Source organism: Cajanus cajan, chromosome 10 (genome assembly GCF_000230855.2).
Source record: "Cajanus cajan strain Asha chromosome 10, NIPB_CcT2T_4, whole genome shotgun sequence".
Classification (NCBI taxonomy): domain Eukaryota; kingdom Viridiplantae; phylum Streptophyta; class Magnoliopsida; order Fabales; family Fabaceae; genus Cajanus; species Cajanus cajan.
In genome coordinates this window covers 48,988,609-49,008,902 of record NC_138526.1, presented here as the reverse complement: position 1 = coordinate 49,008,902, position 20,294 = coordinate 48,988,609, and the positions used below count along the sequence as shown (strand labels likewise).

At 29.5% G+C, this 20,294-nt stretch overlaps 2 protein-coding genes across 2 annotated transcripts; one reads left to right on the top strand and one right to left on the bottom strand.

The window, feature by feature from the left end:
- Positions 1–146: 146 nt before the first annotated feature.
- Positions 147–2,994, bottom strand: LOC109805831 (zinc finger A20 and AN1 domain-containing stress-associated protein 8). The gene is made up of 3 exons (XM_020368057.3): positions 2,851–2,994; positions 2,636–2,726; positions 147–1,086 (listed from the first exon to the last, which is right to left on the bottom strand). Exon 3 carries the CDS (start codon positions 1,069–1,071, stop codon positions 553–555), a length of 519 nt encoding a protein of 172 aa, XP_020223646.1. The 5' UTR covers positions 1,072–1,086; positions 2,636–2,726; positions 2,851–2,994; the 3' UTR covers positions 147–552.
- A 7,762-nt stretch (positions 2,995–10,756) lies between these two features.
- Positions 10,757–14,985, top strand: LOC109806675 (zinc transporter ZTP29). Its single transcript, XM_020369148.3, has 12 exons — positions 10,757–10,946; positions 11,287–11,345; positions 11,514–11,606; positions 11,725–11,814; positions 11,948–12,029; positions 12,325–12,380; positions 12,528–12,584; positions 12,841–12,881; positions 13,548–13,615; positions 13,949–14,005; positions 14,094–14,211; positions 14,571–14,985. The coding sequence occupies exons 1-12, from the start codon at positions 10,883–10,885 to the stop codon at positions 14,614–14,616; spliced, it is 831 nt and encodes a 276-aa protein (XP_020224737.1). The 5' UTR covers positions 10,757–10,882; the 3' UTR covers positions 14,617–14,985.
- The last annotated feature ends 5,309 nt before the right edge of the window (positions 14,986–20,294 follow it).

Genomic DNA, 20,294 nt, shown 5'->3' with positions numbered 1-20,294 from the left:
ATCTAATACTATTTCTCACGATTCCATAATTTTTCCAAATTTCGAGTGAATTAAATAAATATAGAAAATGCATCACTACACCTCGAAAATTAATATATGAAAAATAGTGAGCCCAAACAATTTCAACACATTGTTACCGAGATAAATTCGCAGATAACCAAGAAACCATAATAATTTACAATCTAACCACATGTCCAATTGTCCATGAATGCTCCAGAAATCATCTGTAAATTGCACATACCATTCTGACATGTGCGAATACGGAGGAGATAAGGAACAGAATAGATGCACTACAATGCCAACAACACCAACTTCGACCAAACCAGCAGGGATTTAAATACTTAAAATTAAAACACTAGGACGTATATTTTGCCAATCACATGAAATACAGTCCTTTTCAAACTGCAAGGATGTCCTATAACTCCCAAGTCCCCCATCACATATAACAATATAATAAGAATACCATTAAAATATGCAGGAAACTCGGATCATCTCATGATGACGACATTGATCATAACAGCATCTCAGGGCATGAAACTTTAGGCACCAAATCTAGATTTTATCAAGTTTCTCAGCCTTGACAACCGGATTTGCTTTAGCTATGGCATCCCGTGCAGCAGTGCGATAATCAAATGGGCAATTATGCTTGTCTGAGTAGCGATGTGTGGCACAGAAAAGGTTACCACATCGACAATTAAATCCTGTTAAACCAACCCGCTTATTGCAGTTGCTGCATCGTTTTGGACCATCCTTGGGCTTCACCTCGTCACTCTCCTCTGAACCTGAAGCAACTAAAGGTTGTGCAGGGATAGTTTTAGGTTCTATCAAATTGACTGAGACATCCACATTGGTAGCAATGGCAGGTTCAATTCCAAGGCCGCTTGATGACCCATTCATAATATTCCCAATGGATGATGCTGCAAGCTGTGCCTGCTCCTGTTTCAGCATCATGTCTTTGTGGCACTTAGAACACATGTTCATGGTAGCCGCACTTCCAAAGAATCCACAGTTGTTGATGCACAATATAGGACCTTCTGGGGGAGCTTGGCATCCAGTCTTGTCATGGTCCATCTTTTTTCAACTTTCCTGTACCAAAGATATTTAAATATTAAAGCATTTAAAGATAAAGTCAAAACTAATTTAAGAATAAGTATGTCATTTCATAGCATACATAGTATCCAACAATAATGCACAAGTACCAGGAAGGGTGCGAGTATGATGCTATATATTAATTCAAACACATATTGTCAATAACAACATCGTGCTTTGTTAGGGGTGTCATCAACAAAGTAACACATTTTTTTGTTTACCTCTCTAAATTAGTGTCATTAACAAAGTAACAAAATTAGTTCTAGACACAAAGGAAAAATGTGTTTTTTGTCCTTATACTCAGTTAAACATGGTCAAGGTCCTTGTACTGTCACATTCACGAATTTGGTCCTCAAACTTTAAATAAACACGTGAATTTAAGAATTCATTATGTTTTGTAAAGTTTAAAGATCAAATTCATCTTTTACCAAAAAAAAAAGGATCATTTACTATGCATAGCACATAATAAAATGGGGAAAATATATTAAATTCCTACATGAACAGGACAGAACAGAATGCCTTCCTTCACCAACAAGGGACTAATTTCAAACAATCCAACAACCCTACCCCTTAGGCCCAAATCAGAAAAGTTAATTAACTCAAAAAATTAACACCCAGGGACAGCATAAAGCTGCAAAACAACAACCAACCAACCAACCTCAACGAGATGGCACTACGTGGATCAAACAAAACTATCAGGACAGCATAGAGACATAACACACAGTAGTAAAATAGTTTTACAGCGTATTCATTTAATTAGCATATACCAAACCCAACTTAGAGCCCATTTGTTTTAAATTTGAATGGAACTAGTTCTAATAAAATCAATTTTAAACAATTAATATAATTGGGATGTATGTCCAAATTAATCTGAATATCATATTTTACATTGAAATGTCTGAAAGAGGGAGGAATTGATTTTGTACGCCTCCCAAGCAGGTACTTAATATATGTCAATGCCAAACAAACTCAGGATGTTAGAACATAATGAAGAACAGTTCCCTAAGCTGTTTCCTAATCAAAACCAGTCCCCTTCTCAGTAAAGCTTCATTTTTTGGGTTGCATAGATGATTCTTCTGCACATACAACTGATTTAGATAACAAACGTTTTCAAATCGTACACAATAATAATAATAATCTCCGTCAACCAGAACAGATGGTTCGTTCATATAAACATTAGAGCAAGTTGCTACAAAATAACTATATCCTTTAAAATAAGAACCATTTAACAATCATCAAATTCAGGGAAACGTTAAATCATTAGAACCACGCCATCAAGCTATTGACTAACATGAAAATAAAAACAAACAAAATATTTTGAGAAAAAAAAAAAAACAATAACAAGTCCCAAAAAATTGATCAGCATAAATCAGGCGTTATAGAACACAATTCAACCACCATATGAATAGACGGTGTGAAGTCCCTGCACTGAATAATTCAACAAATAAATAACAACACGAATATCCGAACCCTACTTGTGTATCCTTCATACAAATCTGCATGATTAAAAAAATTACAACGCGAACATTACAAAACACAATCTAACCTGATAGCCAGGAAAAAGAATGATTAAAAAAATCCTCGAAACGGAAGCTTCAGGGCGATCTACGAGCTCAGGATCGCATCGAATAAGAATCCTAAATTCAACAAAGGGGAAAAAGAAGGATCAATAATAAAACAACAAAAGCGATTAATTAATTAGAAGAAAGAGAAGCAGATAAAAGTCGAAAACGAAAGACGAAAAGGCAATGGAACCCTAACCCTAGCGGATTTGGGATCGAGGAGGAGAGAGAGAGAGAGAGAGAGGTGCTGTCAGTCTCTCTATCTTTCTCTCTTTTTTGTGTATTTAAAAAGGCTTTTCTCCTTCTCTTCTCTGCCAACGAACGCTCTTTCATGATTGGAGGCGACGTGTGAAGTTATTAATGGCGCGCGTGGTGCTAACCAATTTCCGATTTTACCCCTACACAAATCACTATTAACCCTGCTGCCACAGTCACTGCCTTTCGGGAACAAGGGCAAGACGGTCCAGTGAATGTTTTGTTAAGTGCTTATTACGTTAAATGGCAGATTTGGTGCGGTGGAAGGTTAATCATAGGGAAAACGCCCATTTTTTTTTATTTTTTTTTAAGGAGCACTGTACTTTAATCATTTTTGCTTTCCTCAACTAATAAGGAGTTAACTTCACGTGAAACCTAATTTTAACAACTGAAGCAACTAAGCCAATAATAATAATATTAATATTAATATTTGCTGGAAATATATTTGTTGTATCATTGTATATCTAAATAAAAAATTCAACTCACAAAGAGATAGTAAATACTAAATAAAGTATAATAATAAATATTAATTAAAAATTTAATGGTGAATATAATAATTAAATTTTAATTTTATTATATATATTTAATTTTATCACTTCTCGATCATTATTCTTTAATCAATAACTTTTATCTTCTAAAGAACATATTTTTGTTTTAAAGAAACTAAATTCTTAAATAAATACACACATTCTTATTTTGAGAAATAATTTTACACTCTCACTCCCACGTATGTATGTAGTTTCTTTTTTAAAGAAAAACTAAATACATAGTTGTTTAGCTTTATCAAAATGGTAATTTTGAGATTATGAAGCAAAATATTTTTTAAAATTCATATAACTTCTTAAAATATTTTGAATTCTATTATTCAAAATATTTAAGCCTTATAATTATAAGAATTAGACTAGTGATGAAGGTTAAAATAGTATATAATTTTTAGTTTGAATTTAGTTGTCATCATTGTAAAATTTTATATTAAAAAAATATATAAATTTTAATAATTTTAATTTTAAATGGTATTTAAAAAAATTGAATAAGAACACTCTAAATTGATGTATTTGGCATGATATATTTAACTGAATATGCATATTATACTCTTTATTGTTACACATGGATAAATTCCATAAGTAGGAACTAGGAATAATATCAAGTGTCATGTGGAAAAAACAAATAGGTGGGACCATAACTTTTTATTTCCCCCAAAATCCAATTAGGACGATTACAATTTACATACAAGCGGGTAGCCACTTTCTCATTGTTTTTGTTATCGTTATAAAGTCTAAGCATAATATTTATCAGAAGAAATTTAGGTGTCATAGTAAATATTGCAAAATATATTTGGTTTAACTTGTTTTTAAGTTATTAGAACAATTTTTTATCTCTTAAATTTAAAATCAATTTTTTAATATTTATAATTTAAAAAATGGTTCCTCAAGCTTCCGGACATTATTAAAAATGACCAATTGAATTAATTGTATTTAATTATGTTGAATGTGTTTTTTTACTATCACCAATACTAATAGTTGAGTCTCTTTGATAAATTTAATAATATGTGAATTTTGCTTAATAAAATTAATAATAACATTTGACTGAAGTGATTATTTTTTTAATTAAGTCACTAAAAAACAAATTTTAATTTAAAAATTAAAAATAAATTTATTTCATATTTGAAGACTTAAAAATAAATTTAAACTAATATTATTTAAATAAGATCATATGTTTTGAATTGAAAATGCTTTAGCCCAACATGTAAAATCATGACACGTTAAAAACCTCACTTTTAAATTTTAATGCATACAAGACAATCAGATAAAGAAAATCACATGAATAAACAAACAAAAATTATAATAACATACAAATAAAATCAACCATGAATAATAATGCAAACAAAACTTATTACTTGATGTGATTTGTGAATAAGCATATCAAAATCAATTTGCGCGACAACAAAGGCCAATTCATTTTTAAAAAAAAATTAAGAAATAAATAGAACTTGCTTCTTAAAAAATATTCATTTGATAAAAAAATTAAATAAAAAAGTTTAGATAAATATACTCACAATCAATATCGTTTTATAAGAAATTAACGACAAAAAATATATATATTAGTCATTTGTTAAAGAAAAAACATACAACGTACCTCTTTAACTTCGCCTATAAAAAATACAACCTCCATTCCATGAGTAAAACACAAATGCAATAGATAGGGATAGCAAAGTCGAACAAGTAATTGCGAATGATAGGAAAAAGGGAAAACAAAATTGCAATCATGACAATGTCAGCAAGAAAGAAAACTTCGATATTTACAAATGTAGATAATAGACCAAGGAGGCAAACTTTCGTACTTTAGTGATTAAAAAGGAGGGAGACAGCAATTAAATAAAAAAAAAGTAAGATTAAACTAAAAGTACAAAATAAAACAAGTTGAAAATAGGCATCTCATAGTTACATGTGATAATAACAAGAGTTAACGTTCTCCCAAGGTTAATTAAATACCATCGGGTATGAACTATTAAGGTTGATTTATTCGTGATATATATATATATATATATATATATATATATATATATATATATATATATATATATATATATATATATATATTGTATATATATCTAAATATGGTTCATATATTAATCTTATGAGGTTAGTTGTTTATTTTCACTATGATATATGTAATGTAGTAAGTTAATTGTTTAGAGTTTAGTTAACGCTGGAGAGAAAAGTATATAAGAATTATTCTGAGAACGAAATTTCATAAACTCATTCACAAATGAATTATAGAAAGAAGTTATAGAGAGAAAGACTATGGGTCCGTAAGCTTCTTTATCTCTCAAAATTCTCTGTTTGATTATTCTTTTTCTTTAGATCACTAATATCTTCTGTCTTTTCTTTGAATTCAAACTAGAAAGCTTGGTTTTAGTGGATTGAAATTTGCGAGTCGACTGTTCATAAATTCTTCTCCTTCTTCCTCTTCTTAGCTATTATGAGTCAATTTTCAGGTAAGAGAAGTTGGGATTTGGGTTGAAAATGTGGGGCTATTGAATGAATTGAAAGTTAATGTTGGTATATTTGTAAAATTTGCAAATGTGAGGAGGATTTAAAGGGGTTTTGTGTGAAAATGAGAGATTTTGTTGTTCTTAAGACAAAGTTAAAATGTGATGATTTCTTGAGTGATTGTGGGTGCATGTTGTTCTTCTTGGATTTTTTGAGTTGTATGATGTTAATGCTTGAAGTATTTTGGGTTGCATGTCTTGATCACTGCATGGATTAAGGGGATTGGGATATTTGAGTTGTTCATCTGCTGGTATGAATTTTCTAGGTTTGGGACACTGAACGTGAGTTTTCACGCTTAGTGTGACAATTTTGAAATGTTGTTGGAACTTTGAGGCTAAGCGTGAGATTCTACGTGTAGCGTGAGAGTGAGATGTGCCTCTGGAAGGCTGACGCTGAGCGTGGGATTTTGTACTTAGTGTGAGAGTTGAGTTGTACCTCTAGAAGGTTGAGGCTGAGCGTGAGTTTATACGTTGAGTATGAGGACTTAGTTTAATAAAATTATTTTCTAAGTAATTTGGTTGCCTACATGATGGATGAGTAGTATGTTGGAAGCTTGTTGTTTGAGTAGTATTGTGGTTAAATGATGTTAAATAAGTTGTAGAGATGTGGTATGACGAGGAACAATATGTGTTGAACATGTTACGTGTTGTTGGAGTTGTTTATATGTTATATAGTTGGTTCATATATGTATGATATATGATGAAAATTGGTGTTTGATTCATGTGTATGCTTGGTAATGATATATATGAATGTTTAAACATGATTTGGTATATGTAATTTCATATGAGGATGATATTGATCATGATGGTGGATTGACCATGTATGATGTATGATGCATTGTTTCATGTGATGCCTTATGACATGTGTCTAACATAGGACTTGAGGAGAGGGAAAATGTTTTTGAACTAGAAGAGCTCACATTGAGTCTCTTGAGAGTGGTGTTTGGATAGACCACTGATTTGGATGAGAGTGGTGCTTGGATAGGCCACTGATTTGGATGAGAGTGGTGCTTGGATATGCCACTTGTTTTGGGTGAGAGTGGTGCTTGGATAGGCCACTGGTTTGGGTGAGTCTCCTATAAGTCCTTAGCTAGTGTTGGAGTGGGATATGAGGTCATGGGTTATTCTCTTAACCAAGTATTGGGGAAGGTGTTTGGTTCCTTGCAGATAGTCGGTGGGCAAACTCCACAAGTGACTTGGTAATGCATGCCAAGATCGTGGTAAGCCTGTACCCAGTTGTGTTATACTTGACGATGGAACTGAACTTTCAAGTGTGTAAGTGACATCATCCGAGTAAACCCAAGTGGGGATTAATATCCTAGTTTGCTATGATCGAGCCGGCACATTGGGCGTGAAAACGGTTGGGATGGTTTTAGTAGGATGAGATGTCACTTATACTGCTCTGTTATTAGGGAGATCTCCTAGGTGAACGTGTGACGACGCATTAGATGATAGATATGTATTGATATCTTTCATGTGTTGCTTAATTGCATGATTATTATTATGATGAAGAATATGGTGTTTGACTTCATGATTTGGTGACTTGATAATCAAGTAGCATAGATGTTTATTTTTATGCTTGTATGGTTGTTTTGTTGAATTCTAACTTATCCTTTTGTTTCCATGTGGATGGACTGCGATGATCATACTTTGTATGGGAGCAGGACAAAGCTAGCTTGGAGTTATGGTGACCATTGCGAAGGTGTGGGATTTTTTTGGTCTTGATGTCATATTAACATAAGTTGTATTAGTTATAGGACTTGATCAGCACCGTGACATTACCATGGTTTTGGATGGTTGTATATATATTTATACATATTTTCTAGGTGGTTTGTGCGTGTGTTTAAATATATATATATATATATATATATATATATATATATATATATATATATATATATATATATAAACAAAGGTTTTATTTATTTTACTTATATATCCATATATGCATTTTTAATCAATTAATGGTTATCCTGGTCGACTAGTATAATTGCATGATCCATAAAATATAAAGGTCATGACAGGTCGTTACAATATAATTGAACAGTTAAGTGTAAGGTTCATAGCGGATTGTTACAATCCTCAAGACATGTGTTCATAATGAGCTTTGTCTCCAATAGGTATTTTCCACTATATATGGAAGATTGTATTTAGTATTTGACAAGCTTTGAATGAAATAAATGTTTTCTTAAAAAATGAGTTTCTTCTAATCTTATCATTTTTTTTCTTCTAAAAATTAGAAGTATATTGTTCATATTATTAGTCCCCTACATATATGCAAATATGTTCTACACTTCCCTCATGCGTATCATAAAACTTTTGACCTATGATTCAATTTAATGGTCATCTTTTTTCTATGAGAAATATGCTTATTTTGCCCTTAGTGAGACATGATAATGGCATGGAGGACTCAAGTTTGTTTCTAGACGATGTTAAGTATGATATTTGTCATAAAATTAAGAGGCTCCTAACAAGATGGTACCACTTTCACTCACAAATTCACCTATTACATCTAATGACACACTAACACAAACAACTCATTTTGCCACACTAACATCATCACCCCTAGTACAAACTATATAATTATGTTAGACTACCTTAATTTAAAATGTTAGATTATGTTGGACTATTTTTAATTTCATATTTCTTTACATTGTTATTTTCTTAAGTTAAATGTTATTTATACTATTAATTTTAATAATAGGTTCATATTTAAGTTTTAAGATGACATCATATATTTTTTATGTTTAAAATAGTATAAATATGTGAAATAATTTTTAAAAAGTTTATTAATCTAAACTAAAATGATTTATCATTAATGATTTGATTTAGTTCAATTTTTATTTATTTTATTTTTAAATTTCACCCTTCCTAAGTCAAGATAATTAAAATTAATTAGTTAAAATTTTATTTTATCTTAAGGAGACATTTGGTAAGGGAGAAGTTTATTCATAACCAAAAATTATAATTCTTGAAAATTACAAATATTGAAAATCATGATTTATAAAAATAATTAAAATATATTTGGTTACTTATAAAAGTTCTTGAAAATATTTATACATGATTCTCGAAAATTAAAAATTTTCATATTTTGTTACAATAGTATATTCCTAAATTTATAAATATTTTTTACAAAAATATATTTATTAAAATAAACTTATTATATATACATATACTTAAATCTTATTATAAATATGATACTAAGCTATTTTTAAAATTTGAAAACTTATTAAAATTATTTAAATACAAAATTCAATAATAAAAAAAATAAAAAATATTACATTATAATTAAGAAGAATAAAAATATATTATTTTATTCCATTCAAATAAAAAACAAAAATAATAATAAAAATGTTAACAAATATCATTAAAATGTATAAACAAGATAAATTTTAATAATATTATTAAAATTATCAAAATCAAGAAATAATAGAGAAAAAAATAAAGATACGAGAGAGAGAGAGAGGGAGGATGAGTGAGAGTGAGAGACATAGAGAGAAAGAGAAATAAAAAGAAAGAGACTAAGAGAGGAAAAGAGAGGGAGAGTGAGAGTAAGAGAGAAAGAGAAATATAAGAAAAAATATATATTTTTGTTTTCAAAATACCTAATTTTTTTATATTTATAAAATTTTCTCCTTAACTCATAAAAGTTTAATTCTCACTCCTGTTATGTAAATACTTTTGTGGGAAAGTAAGATATTATAAAAAAAAAATTATTTTTTAATTTTTTTAAAATAATTATCAAACATAAAAAAATTAAAATTCTCATTTTAAACTTTTTAAAAATATAAAAACATTTTTCATACCAAACTCCTAAAATTGCAGTAAACCGTTCCATGAATACCATTCTGGTATATTGTTTTAAATCTTAAAACGGGGATAAACCGTTGGTTGTTTCATGCCTTTCACTGTAGAACATATTAAAATTCCTTTTCTTGCTTTATCTTCACGCAGTTCTCAAATTAATAAAAAAATTAGTATCTTAGTTTATAGAATGTATATGAATATAAATAATTTATATTTATATTAAATGATTTACATTATAATATAAAATTATTTTAATTATAGATAATTTTTAAAATAGTAAAGTTTAATTTTAAAAATAAAAAACTAAGTAGTTTTTTTTTACACCTAAAAAAACTAAGTAGTTAAAACATCGAATATTTAAATAAAATAAAGAATAATTTATTTGACATGAGTGATAATGTTTTTTGTTAGATGTTAACTTAAATTAAATTTAAAATTTAAAATATATTTATAAGAAATAAAAAAAAATTGAATGTTGAATGCAAAAATCAGAAGAAAACATATTACTAAATGAAATTGAAAATAACTATTAAAATAAATAATTTATATAAAAGTACTGTATGAAAAGTTAGATTTATAAACATACAGGGGTAAATGATAAATACCATCCATCAATTTTTACGACAAAAATACAAAATAATTCAGTATTTTTTTTTCTCATGGAACTTCTGTTTCCAACAATTATTTTTTCAGAAATTAGTGATGATTTTGGTGTAAAAATTTTCGCAAGCAATGACTCTTCTGTTGATTAAAAAAATATTATATACTAGTCAAGCATGAGTCATGAACGTTTTTTCAACCATTTTTTTTCCTACACCTTTATTTATTTATTTATTTATTATATTACAATAACAACGTGAACTTAGCATCCTACGTAAGTATTATACTACTTTAACTCCACGGACACGGAGTGTAAACATTACTAATTTTAAAGAAATAAAAAAAAACACGCATACGTCGTCGTTCCTGGGTAAGGGTGAGTCCAGTGAGTGTTGGTTTGGTTTGGTGTGCTATCAATATCAACTGCTTCTGGTTCTGGAAATCGATTCACAAGAATCGTTTTTTATTTAATGTAATTGTAGGTCACTCAATCGACGAGAACCCTAATTGTTGAGCCATGGATTCTCAGGTGGCCGTAGCTCTTGCTCTTTCTCTTGTTGGTGGCGCCAGTACTTCTATCGGTACATTTCTCTGCTATGCTCTTTCGCTTTCCATCACTTATTGTCTCATCTCACGCTTTTCAATTTCAATTTACACCATGCTTGTTTGCGAACTCTCAGATTATGTTTTTATTACTTTTTTTTTTCCTGCGCCAAACATGTTGTAGACTGTTTTTGACATTCCCAGAATACTAATTCTTATTTCAATTGGTTATTTATTCATGATAGCTCCAGCTCTTGATGAAAGCTTTTCATCAGTTGTTTATTATCTATTTTTATTTTTATTTTTTTGAATTATATTTCGTTCAGTGTTTATGTGTTTGTAACTGGACTATAACTATAAAATGTCATTGTGAAACAGGTGCACTTTTTGTGATTATTAATCAAGCTCCCAATTTGAAGATGCTTGGGTTGTTACAGGTGGTTTTAGTTGCTTTGGACTTTTTTTTTTTTAATTAGTATTTGGAGAATGCATTGATTCATTTAGAGTCATTCTGCCCCTCTCTTTAGACAAATGTGAAGAAATGTATTCTATTTGTTGGTTTGCTTACTTGACTCTGTTTTTTGAAATTATTTAACTGCATGAAGGGTTTTGCTGCTGGTTTGATGCTTAGCATATCGTTCTTTGATTTGGCTCACAATGCTTTGAACTCACTGGGCTTCTTGAAAGGCAACCTTTGGGTAGGTTCTGCATTTCTGTAATAATAATGTCATCAGACAAATTTTTTTTTTTTTTTTTTCATATTGTCATCTTTCACGTTAGTTCTTGACCAAAATGGAAATCTTCTCATTCATGTAGTTTTTTGCTGGGGTAATATTCTTTGCTGTTGTTGCCAGTTTTATCCCAGAGCCAACACTTACTCCCATTTCTGATGTGAAGGGCAGAAAGGTTGTAATCAACTTGTTCTTGCAAATAACTGCTACATCTGAATTGTTGCTTTTACAAAGTGGCATTGGAGCTGCTATGGATAATATCTACATGTATGAATTTTTGATAGATGTGATGACATGTTTGGAATTAGGAAAATGGGGATGATGGGGGCAAGGATATTATGAAAAAGCATCGCCGGCAAGTTTTATTCAGTGGAATTATTACAGCAGTAGGTATGATTAGCTGGGTATTTTCAAACCTAACATTTTTCTAACAATGTAGTTCTTTTTGGAACAAGAGATTACAAAAATATTAGAGAAATATGAATATTAAATTCTTTTGAATTTTCTGGGAGTTTGGTATTCAAGAGTTAAAAATTCCTTGTTAGTTAAAGAATTGAGCAGCTTCAATTCTCTCTCTTTTGTTTAATATATATATATATATATATATATTTTTTTTTTTTTTATAACTTTTTTGCTGTATCTTTTAGTTCTATTTATTTACTTTTCTTTTTTGTTCATTTTCTAGGCATAAGTTTGCACAATTTTCCAGAAGGAATGGCAGTGTTCCTTGGATCCATGAAGGTACCCATGAACCTATTAATGTGCATATATATCTGCTATTATCATCTATAGACTATAATTATTGAAGCATTGCTTTATATTATATCCACCCTGATATGCTTGTTAATGGCACAACAATTTGATGTCTGTGACATGCTTTTTCAATAGGGCCTTCGTGTTGGCATCAACTTAGCTTTAGCCATTGCTCTGCACAATATACCAGAGGTATAAATTTTCATCTTGTGATGGAACCTGTTACTCTAGATAAATTAATTATATTTGAGTGGTGCAATTAATAATGAAAGAAAACCACTGTTCGTTATAGTCCTTGATGCTTTCCTGTCTCGTGTTATATTTTAATTTTTTATTGTTCAATATTTTGAGTTTGACATTTTTTCTACCCACATTATATTCTGAAAATACACATTTTAGAAATGCTCTATAGGTCATATTGTAATTCTAACAATCTTCTGTTCTCTAGGGTGTTGCTGTTGCACTTCCTGTTTATTTTGCAACACAAAGGTAATAAACTAATAATGACTTTAAGGGCTCCTGTTTGTTATAGTATTTGTAGCACTTGCAGATGACAAATGACTTGTAATATGCACATGAAATGTTGAACTGAACGATGATATGTAAAAGCAGGCAGATTGTGGGAAATATATTCCCAGTGGCTCTGAGTAGGTGATATTGGAATTGTTATCTCTGTTGTTTGTGCTATAAAGGATTGCTGGTGTATATGATCACCATTTTATTACCTGTAGTGGTTGTGGTGTGTGATGGTGACAATGGAAATGATGGCTATTGTGTGAAGCAAAACCCTTAATTTATGGCTACAATGCTATGTAGTATTGTTTTGCCGTGGAAGTTTATTTTTGTTCACTTTTGCTGCACAACAGAAAGAGAGATTAACACTAAAGAAAACAATCTTGAGCCTGCTTATGGATTTGAATGCCATTACCTATACAAATCAAAATTAATGCTTATGAAGACCTAGTTCAGGATGTAATGATGTGTAAATTTGCAAATTTTGATGTACTTGATGTTATTCTCTTGTTATATAATAACTCCTAAAATAATTAGTTAATCTTAGATCTTGATTTTTGTTGTCATGTTAAATGAAGTTGTACAAAACCGCAAATAACTATCATATTGAATTATAACCTTTTTATTCTGGATGTATCCTAGTAAATGGCAGGCATTCAAATTAGCATCACTTTCTGGCTTCGCTGAACCCCTGGGAGTTATAATCGTAGGTATATCATCTGATTTATGTTTCTTTTTGCAATAGAGTTTGCTTTTCTTTTTTAAAAAAACTAAAAGCAAGAACAATCAGTGATGTAGTATTATAATACTGATGAAGAATGACATGCTTCAATATTAGGGTCAGGTAAGGTACACATTGACATAACCCGGTTCAATTGTTTGACCTTACCCATTGAATCTCTATCTCTACTCCAGAGTTAGTTTTTGTGGTTTAAAAATTATGTAGGTTTATTATTTTTTGACACTAAAGATTTCGTAGATATGTGTGACATGTGAATTACCAAGTCAAACTTACCGTGGTGATTTCTTTTCTCTCACTGTAGCCTATCTATTCCCTAGCAGCTTAAGTCCTGAGATTCTGGAAGGTTTACTCGGATCAGGTTTGCAATGATACAGCATCTAATGTCACAATGAGATTTTTGGCATTTATGTTATTACGCAGATTTTTTCTATGATGATTAATTACAGTTGGTGGAGTTATGGCTTTTCTGACCCTTCATGAAATGCTGCCATTGGCTTTTGATTATGCCGGACAGAAGCAATCTGTTAAGGCTGTCTTTTTGGGGATGGCTTTCATGTCTGCAAGGTGAGAATCTTGCTGCTAATGAAATAGTTTTTTAAGAGCTGATTATGCAGTTTCATTTTTTATTGCTTCTTTGGTAAGGTATTTAATGCATTTGAGCGTCCTCTTTCAAGTCTCTATATGTAAATTAACATGCATGTTAACTAGCAACTAGTAAATAAATATTGCCTGCTGCAAAGAGAGGAAACAAGAGTGTTATTATGGAGACAGCAAGTGCGGATAATTGTATGGGTCTGCTCATTTATCCAAGATTCAATAATGATATCAACTTATTCAGGCATAAGATTTGTGGCATTTTAGTATTTTTTCTGTCACACTTTTGCTGGTAAGTTCTCATCTCATTAATATTTCTGGATGTGCAGCCTTTATTTTCTAAGTATCAGCTTACCGGAGGAGTTAAGCTTGTAGGTGGGGACAAGTTATTTTTTCTTCTCTGAATGTCTTGAAATCCACATGCTCAATTGTGAAGTGTCTCCTGATTCTATCATCCGTCGCAGAAATGTTCCCTCAGAAGGGGTCTCATAGAGTATCCAATGACAATAATGTACAGCCATCTGTTAAGGATAGCAATCAATGTAGAGGGATGCATTCCACCTATGATTGTGGTTTCCCCTATAGACTAATGATGTACAAAAAAAATTGAAAGAATAAGAGTATGCCGCCTTTAATTCTTTAACCGACCCTCCTTGTATACTGTATCATCAACCAAGATTGGACTTAAATTGCAGAATCGGTTGATAATGTGTTGGGCTATAAGAAACATTCACATAACATAAATACCTCTGGTAGTGAAAAGGTTCCTCACGGGTCATGATGCGAGCAATCTTCCTTTATAAACAATTGGGTACTCCACTAGGCACAGGGAGACATCGAATTTTTTACTTGTATTCTTCAGGATTCAGTTGCCCAATTTGTATGGGCCTATGGGGTAATCGGACCATTTGCCTGCTTTGATAATCAGCTTTGTTCTCAGTTCATTTTTTACGTTTAACCAAAAAAGAAAAGTGTTTTCACCCCACCTTATATAATATATATGCAACTAGCAATAACCCTCATGCATCGGCACGGGTGTAGAATTTTTTTTATTTCTTATTTTTTTACTTAGCAGGTTATATGAACCAAGGAATTGAGAAGAGATTCATCTGACAGCAACTCAAGTATTCACGCATTTTTCTTATGATTTTAAAAGATTTAGTTTATATCTATAAAACAAACAAACTACTAATCTAAACATTCAATCTTTGAATGAACTATATTTTATTTTATTTATCATTAACTTTCCGTAATGAATTTTTAAGAAAATGTCTGGCAACTTTTCAAAAAATAGTTATATTTATCCCTTCATAACCGAATCCATTGTCAATTCATGCGTTTAATAATAGTTATTTCTTTTTCAACATATTAAATTATATTGCGGCCAAAATATAAAATAGACTGTTTCATTCAATTGCCAAATTTCTATGAATTGCAAAAGTGTTATCAATTAAAAATATTGCATGTTTGGGTATTGGTTGTTAAAATGATAATTCAGAAAAATTGATTTCATAATGGATAACAGTCAAAACTAACATCATTTTAATTATAATAACAATTTCGTATGCGGACATATAAGATTTCAATATGATTATTTATTTATTTATTTATTTTAGTTAATGACCAACTTGAAATTGATATATGTAACAAAGTTGGAACTACTATTTAAGTTAATAAGATTGCAGAAGTCAATAAACTTGTAGGGATATTGAAGGTTGTGACTTGTGAGCATTGAGCGGATACTACGACATGGATAGTTCAGCAACGAAATTAACAAAAAAATTGCAATCAAGGTTATGCATAAATGTTTTGTGTTGTGTTACTGGAAAACAGTCAAATATGGATCATATAAAATTTTTTATGAAGTTGTTAATTCTGATAACAATATAGAAGGATTTTGCTAGATTGTTAATTAGTAAGACTTTCATTAAAGTTGTGAGATGTTGAAATATTTTTAAATGAAATACTTATATTGAGTCTATGATACAACTATTGTTAAGTAGACTTAATATAGGGCATTGAACAAGTGTTGCGCTAAATTTTTTTGAAATAATACTTGGAACATCATTTATCCTTCATATAAGGTAATTTGTAATTAGTAATTTTACATGAATTATGTATCATGTCGTAACAATTGCCTTAGCCAATTTGGGGTACATAGTTGGATCAAGAAGTTCATTTGAGATTATTTTATTAGTTTATTTTCACCATCTAATCACAATAATATATGAGTACATGTAAGTCCTCTTTTTGGAACTCTAAAATATATATTCCTATTTAATAAAATACATATCATGATAAAAAAAATATTTAAAATGAAAAATATATAAAATTATTAACATAACCACATATTTGCATGCATTAACTTTACCAAATATATATATATATATATATATATATATATATATATATATATTTTTTTTTTAAGTCTGATGTCAATTTATTTAACTTTAAATTGAAAACTCTACACACAATATCAAATTTATCTAATCCTAATAAACCTTTTTCAGTAACAAAAGTATGTTTCTCACTCCAATTTTTATTATATGTAATAGTTATTATCTAATGCTAATAAACCTTTTTAAGTAATAAAAGTATGTTTCTCACTCCAATGTAATAGTTATGAAAAGATTGAGATACTCATATTTTTTACATATTACCATGACATCTCGATAATTATTAAATATGTATTTTATATCACCCATAAAAGATGATGATAATATTAATTACTAGTTTGTCAATGGAAGAAGAATCCATTTCCCCCCTTGCAACTGTTTCTGGCATCCTGCAAGCCATCAGACCATTTGCCTGCTTTGATAATCAGCTTGGTTCTCAGTTCACTTTTTACGTTTATTACCCAAAAAAGAAAAAGAAAAGTTCTTTCACCCCTTATGTATACAATTGAATCTTGTGTAAGGTACTCAATATGTTTTTCCTTCTGCATGTTATATAGGGGAGACGATATCACTGTTTTAAGATACTTGAATTTTCTTCTCTGATATAATATCACCAATACTATTTGCCTCTAAATAGATTTGAGCATGTAAAACTCAAAGAATAAAAATTTCTTGCTGATGCCAATAGCCACCAATTATAATTTTCTACTATATTGCAAGATATAATACAAAGTTGGTAAATACAAGTGTCTTCTAAAAAAAGGTAAATAAAAGTGTGTAACTTAATTAAATAATTACTAACATCGAACAGAAATTAAGAGAATAAATAAGTTTTGTGTGTGCGTGTGATAGACAATAAAGAAAATTATTACCTAAGATGATAGCAAAAAAGAATATATCTCATGCAAATGTTATTTTTTTGAGAAATTCTAAAACTTTCTATAAAAATTTAAGTGTTTATAAACGAATGAACTAATTATATCATAACCTTATAAAGATGTTTATAAAATTTTTATTCATGAACAGTAAATAATTATAAATGTCTACGATGATATTCATAACATATTTTTCATATTTAAAGTGAAATTAATTAATATAATATATAAAACAAAAATACTAGATACGAAGATCAGCTTCAGATGACAGGTCTAATATTTTATTATGGAATAACACTCACATGCCAACAGAACAGAAGCATAATCTATATATTTATATGTTGGATGTTTTTAAATGTTATAAATTATAACTTATTCTTAAGAATTTTGTCCCAACCCTTATAAACAGCCAAATATGGTCAGTTTTCACTATTGCACTTAGCTTTTATCTTTTGAAATCTCATAACTCTATTACATCCAAGACAAATGCACCGACGACTTGAATTTCATAACAAATATTGACCGTATGAAGTTCTTAATTAAATTCTCAAACACGTACAAGTTGTTTGGGTAATATACGAATCTGAACTAAAAGATTAATCTTTTTGATTATTAGTTCTATGGCATAAATAGAGTGTTTAGGTTAGTTTATATACTTTATTTTGATTAGATTTATTGTTTTATGTTAGCTTATAAATTATAATTTCAGTTATTTTACAGCTTATAGTTGGTTGTTTATTTTCTTAGCATATTTATTCTTAATGTTTTAATACACTTTCACGCTTTATTTTGTTTACTACTTTATTAGGATAATAGAATAATGTAATTAAAGTATTTAAACTGTTTTTTTATTGTTATAATATTTTGGTTATTTTTAATACAAAGGTGTATTAATTTTTTAATATTCTTAAACACTTCACACTGTTTTTGGTATTCAATTTAATATTTTAATTCAAAATGTATTCACACATTCTCTAAATCTCTAAATATGAAATTTCGTGGAATACTCGAATCGTAATAGGTATGTTGATAAACAATTTTTTACTCAAAAGAAAAAAGAAAATAATGTATAACTTATTAATGGAAAATTAAAAAATACAATGTCAAAATATTGATTATTACAATTCAAAATTAGCAATATGAGTAAAGGAGTAAAGATAAATTATTTAATCATTATTCTATTTTTAAAATATTTTAACTTAATTATCATATTATACTATATATTTACTTTAGTTATATTACATTCTTCACTTCAATTTTTAGTGAGATATATTTATCTTTTCAACAAAAAAAAAAAAGAATTCAAAATTTGTGAAGAAACTAAAATTATAATTGCGTAAAAAGATATTCTTCTATGAAAAAAAAATTTGACCCTACCCAACACTCGTTAAACTAGCTTATTAATTTCTAGCATTTAACTAATATTTTTTCAACTTTCAATTAACTTTCAATTTTCAACTAATTAGTTATTCTTGTCAAAACACTTACAGTCTGGCAATTTCTTCAAGCAATTAAGAGTTTGAAATTAAATTCTACTCTGTTGTTAGCTTTTTCAATAATAATAATAATAATAATATATACTTAAATTTTGACTTATAAACTTGTTTAATTTTTTTGCATGAAAGGCAAAACATATGTTTAAACTACATTAGTTGTATGCATATATAAAGTAGCATAGGAGCAAACACCCTCGGATGAAACGTCATTTTACCCTTAAATAAATTTGTATTCTTTATAGACGTGCTTTCATTGATCCGATTGATTTATCAAGGGGACAAAATTGCCCCACACGGACAGAAAATCGAGCATAACGCATTTTTCTCCGAGTATTGATGTTGTCTTCTCCCTATCTATCGCACTGTAATAATGACACCGATAACTTAACAGTAATCTTGCTTATACACATATATAAAAGCTTACACTGTAATCTCCATGCCCTACATGCCCCATTGCCCCATATATATTGCTGCTAGCTACATGGTTGCCTTTGGATACAATATGTACAACATCAACTTTATTCCATGGGTTTGATTTTGTAATGGTCCCCAAAATCCTAATATTCTCTACGATCTCAACCATTGGAGAAGGTTGCAGTAAAAAAGGAAAATCCAAAATCTATCTATATATATAATTCTGTTTGACCTGAGTACAACTATTATAAATAATAATTTTTTTTTAAATATTTGATATAACTATATATAATTTTTACTAAACATTATAGACAGTGCACATTTTTTTTTAAATATTTAACATAATTATATATTTAAATATTAATTAAACTGAAAGAATTTCATACTTGTCCTTTCATTTGTTATTTTGAAGGATGAATATTGCATCTGGATATTGATGATTTTTTGTTGTGCAACCAGTTTGTATTATGCGGCAAAGTTGATTTTATTTGATGGATGGAATAGAGGAAGGTGTAAACGTCTCAAAGGTTACATCACATCATTCTTTGTTAAGATGACAAGTTTGTGCTCATTGGGGATGTTGTGACAGATTGACGTTACACTGGACACCATGGATAACAAGAAAAGAATCACATAATTAGTTATCGTTTTCGTCACCCTAGCCTTTTTACTGTAATAATAATTATTGGAAAGTTAAATGGCGATCGATGGAGTTGAACTAGAATTACAAACTCTGGTAAGTGATAACAGTGGTAGTATGCGAATACTCTTTGATCTCGAAGTTGAACTGAAAAAAGATAGAAGGAAAGTGAATTTACTCAACAAAAGGAGAAAAAAAAAGCGAAAGGGTGTTGGAGAGAGAGAGAGATGGA

Coding starts and splice junctions, on each gene's coding strand:
- LOC109805831 (XM_020368057.3), bottom strand. CDS start 1,071: ATGGACCATGACAAGACTGGATGCCAAGCTCCCCCAGAAGGTCCTATA.
- LOC109806675 (XM_020369148.3), top strand. CDS start 10,883: ATGGATTCTCAGGTGGCCGTAGCTCTTGCTCTTTCTCTTGTTGGTGGC. Junction 12,882..13,547: donor GTTTATTTTGCAACACAAAG/GTAATAAACTAA, acceptor GATGTATCCTAG/TAAATGGCAGGCATTCAAAT. Junction 14,212..14,570: donor ATGGCTTTCATGTCTGCAAG/GTGAGAATCTTG, acceptor CTGGATGTGCAG/CCTTTATTTTCTAAGTATCA.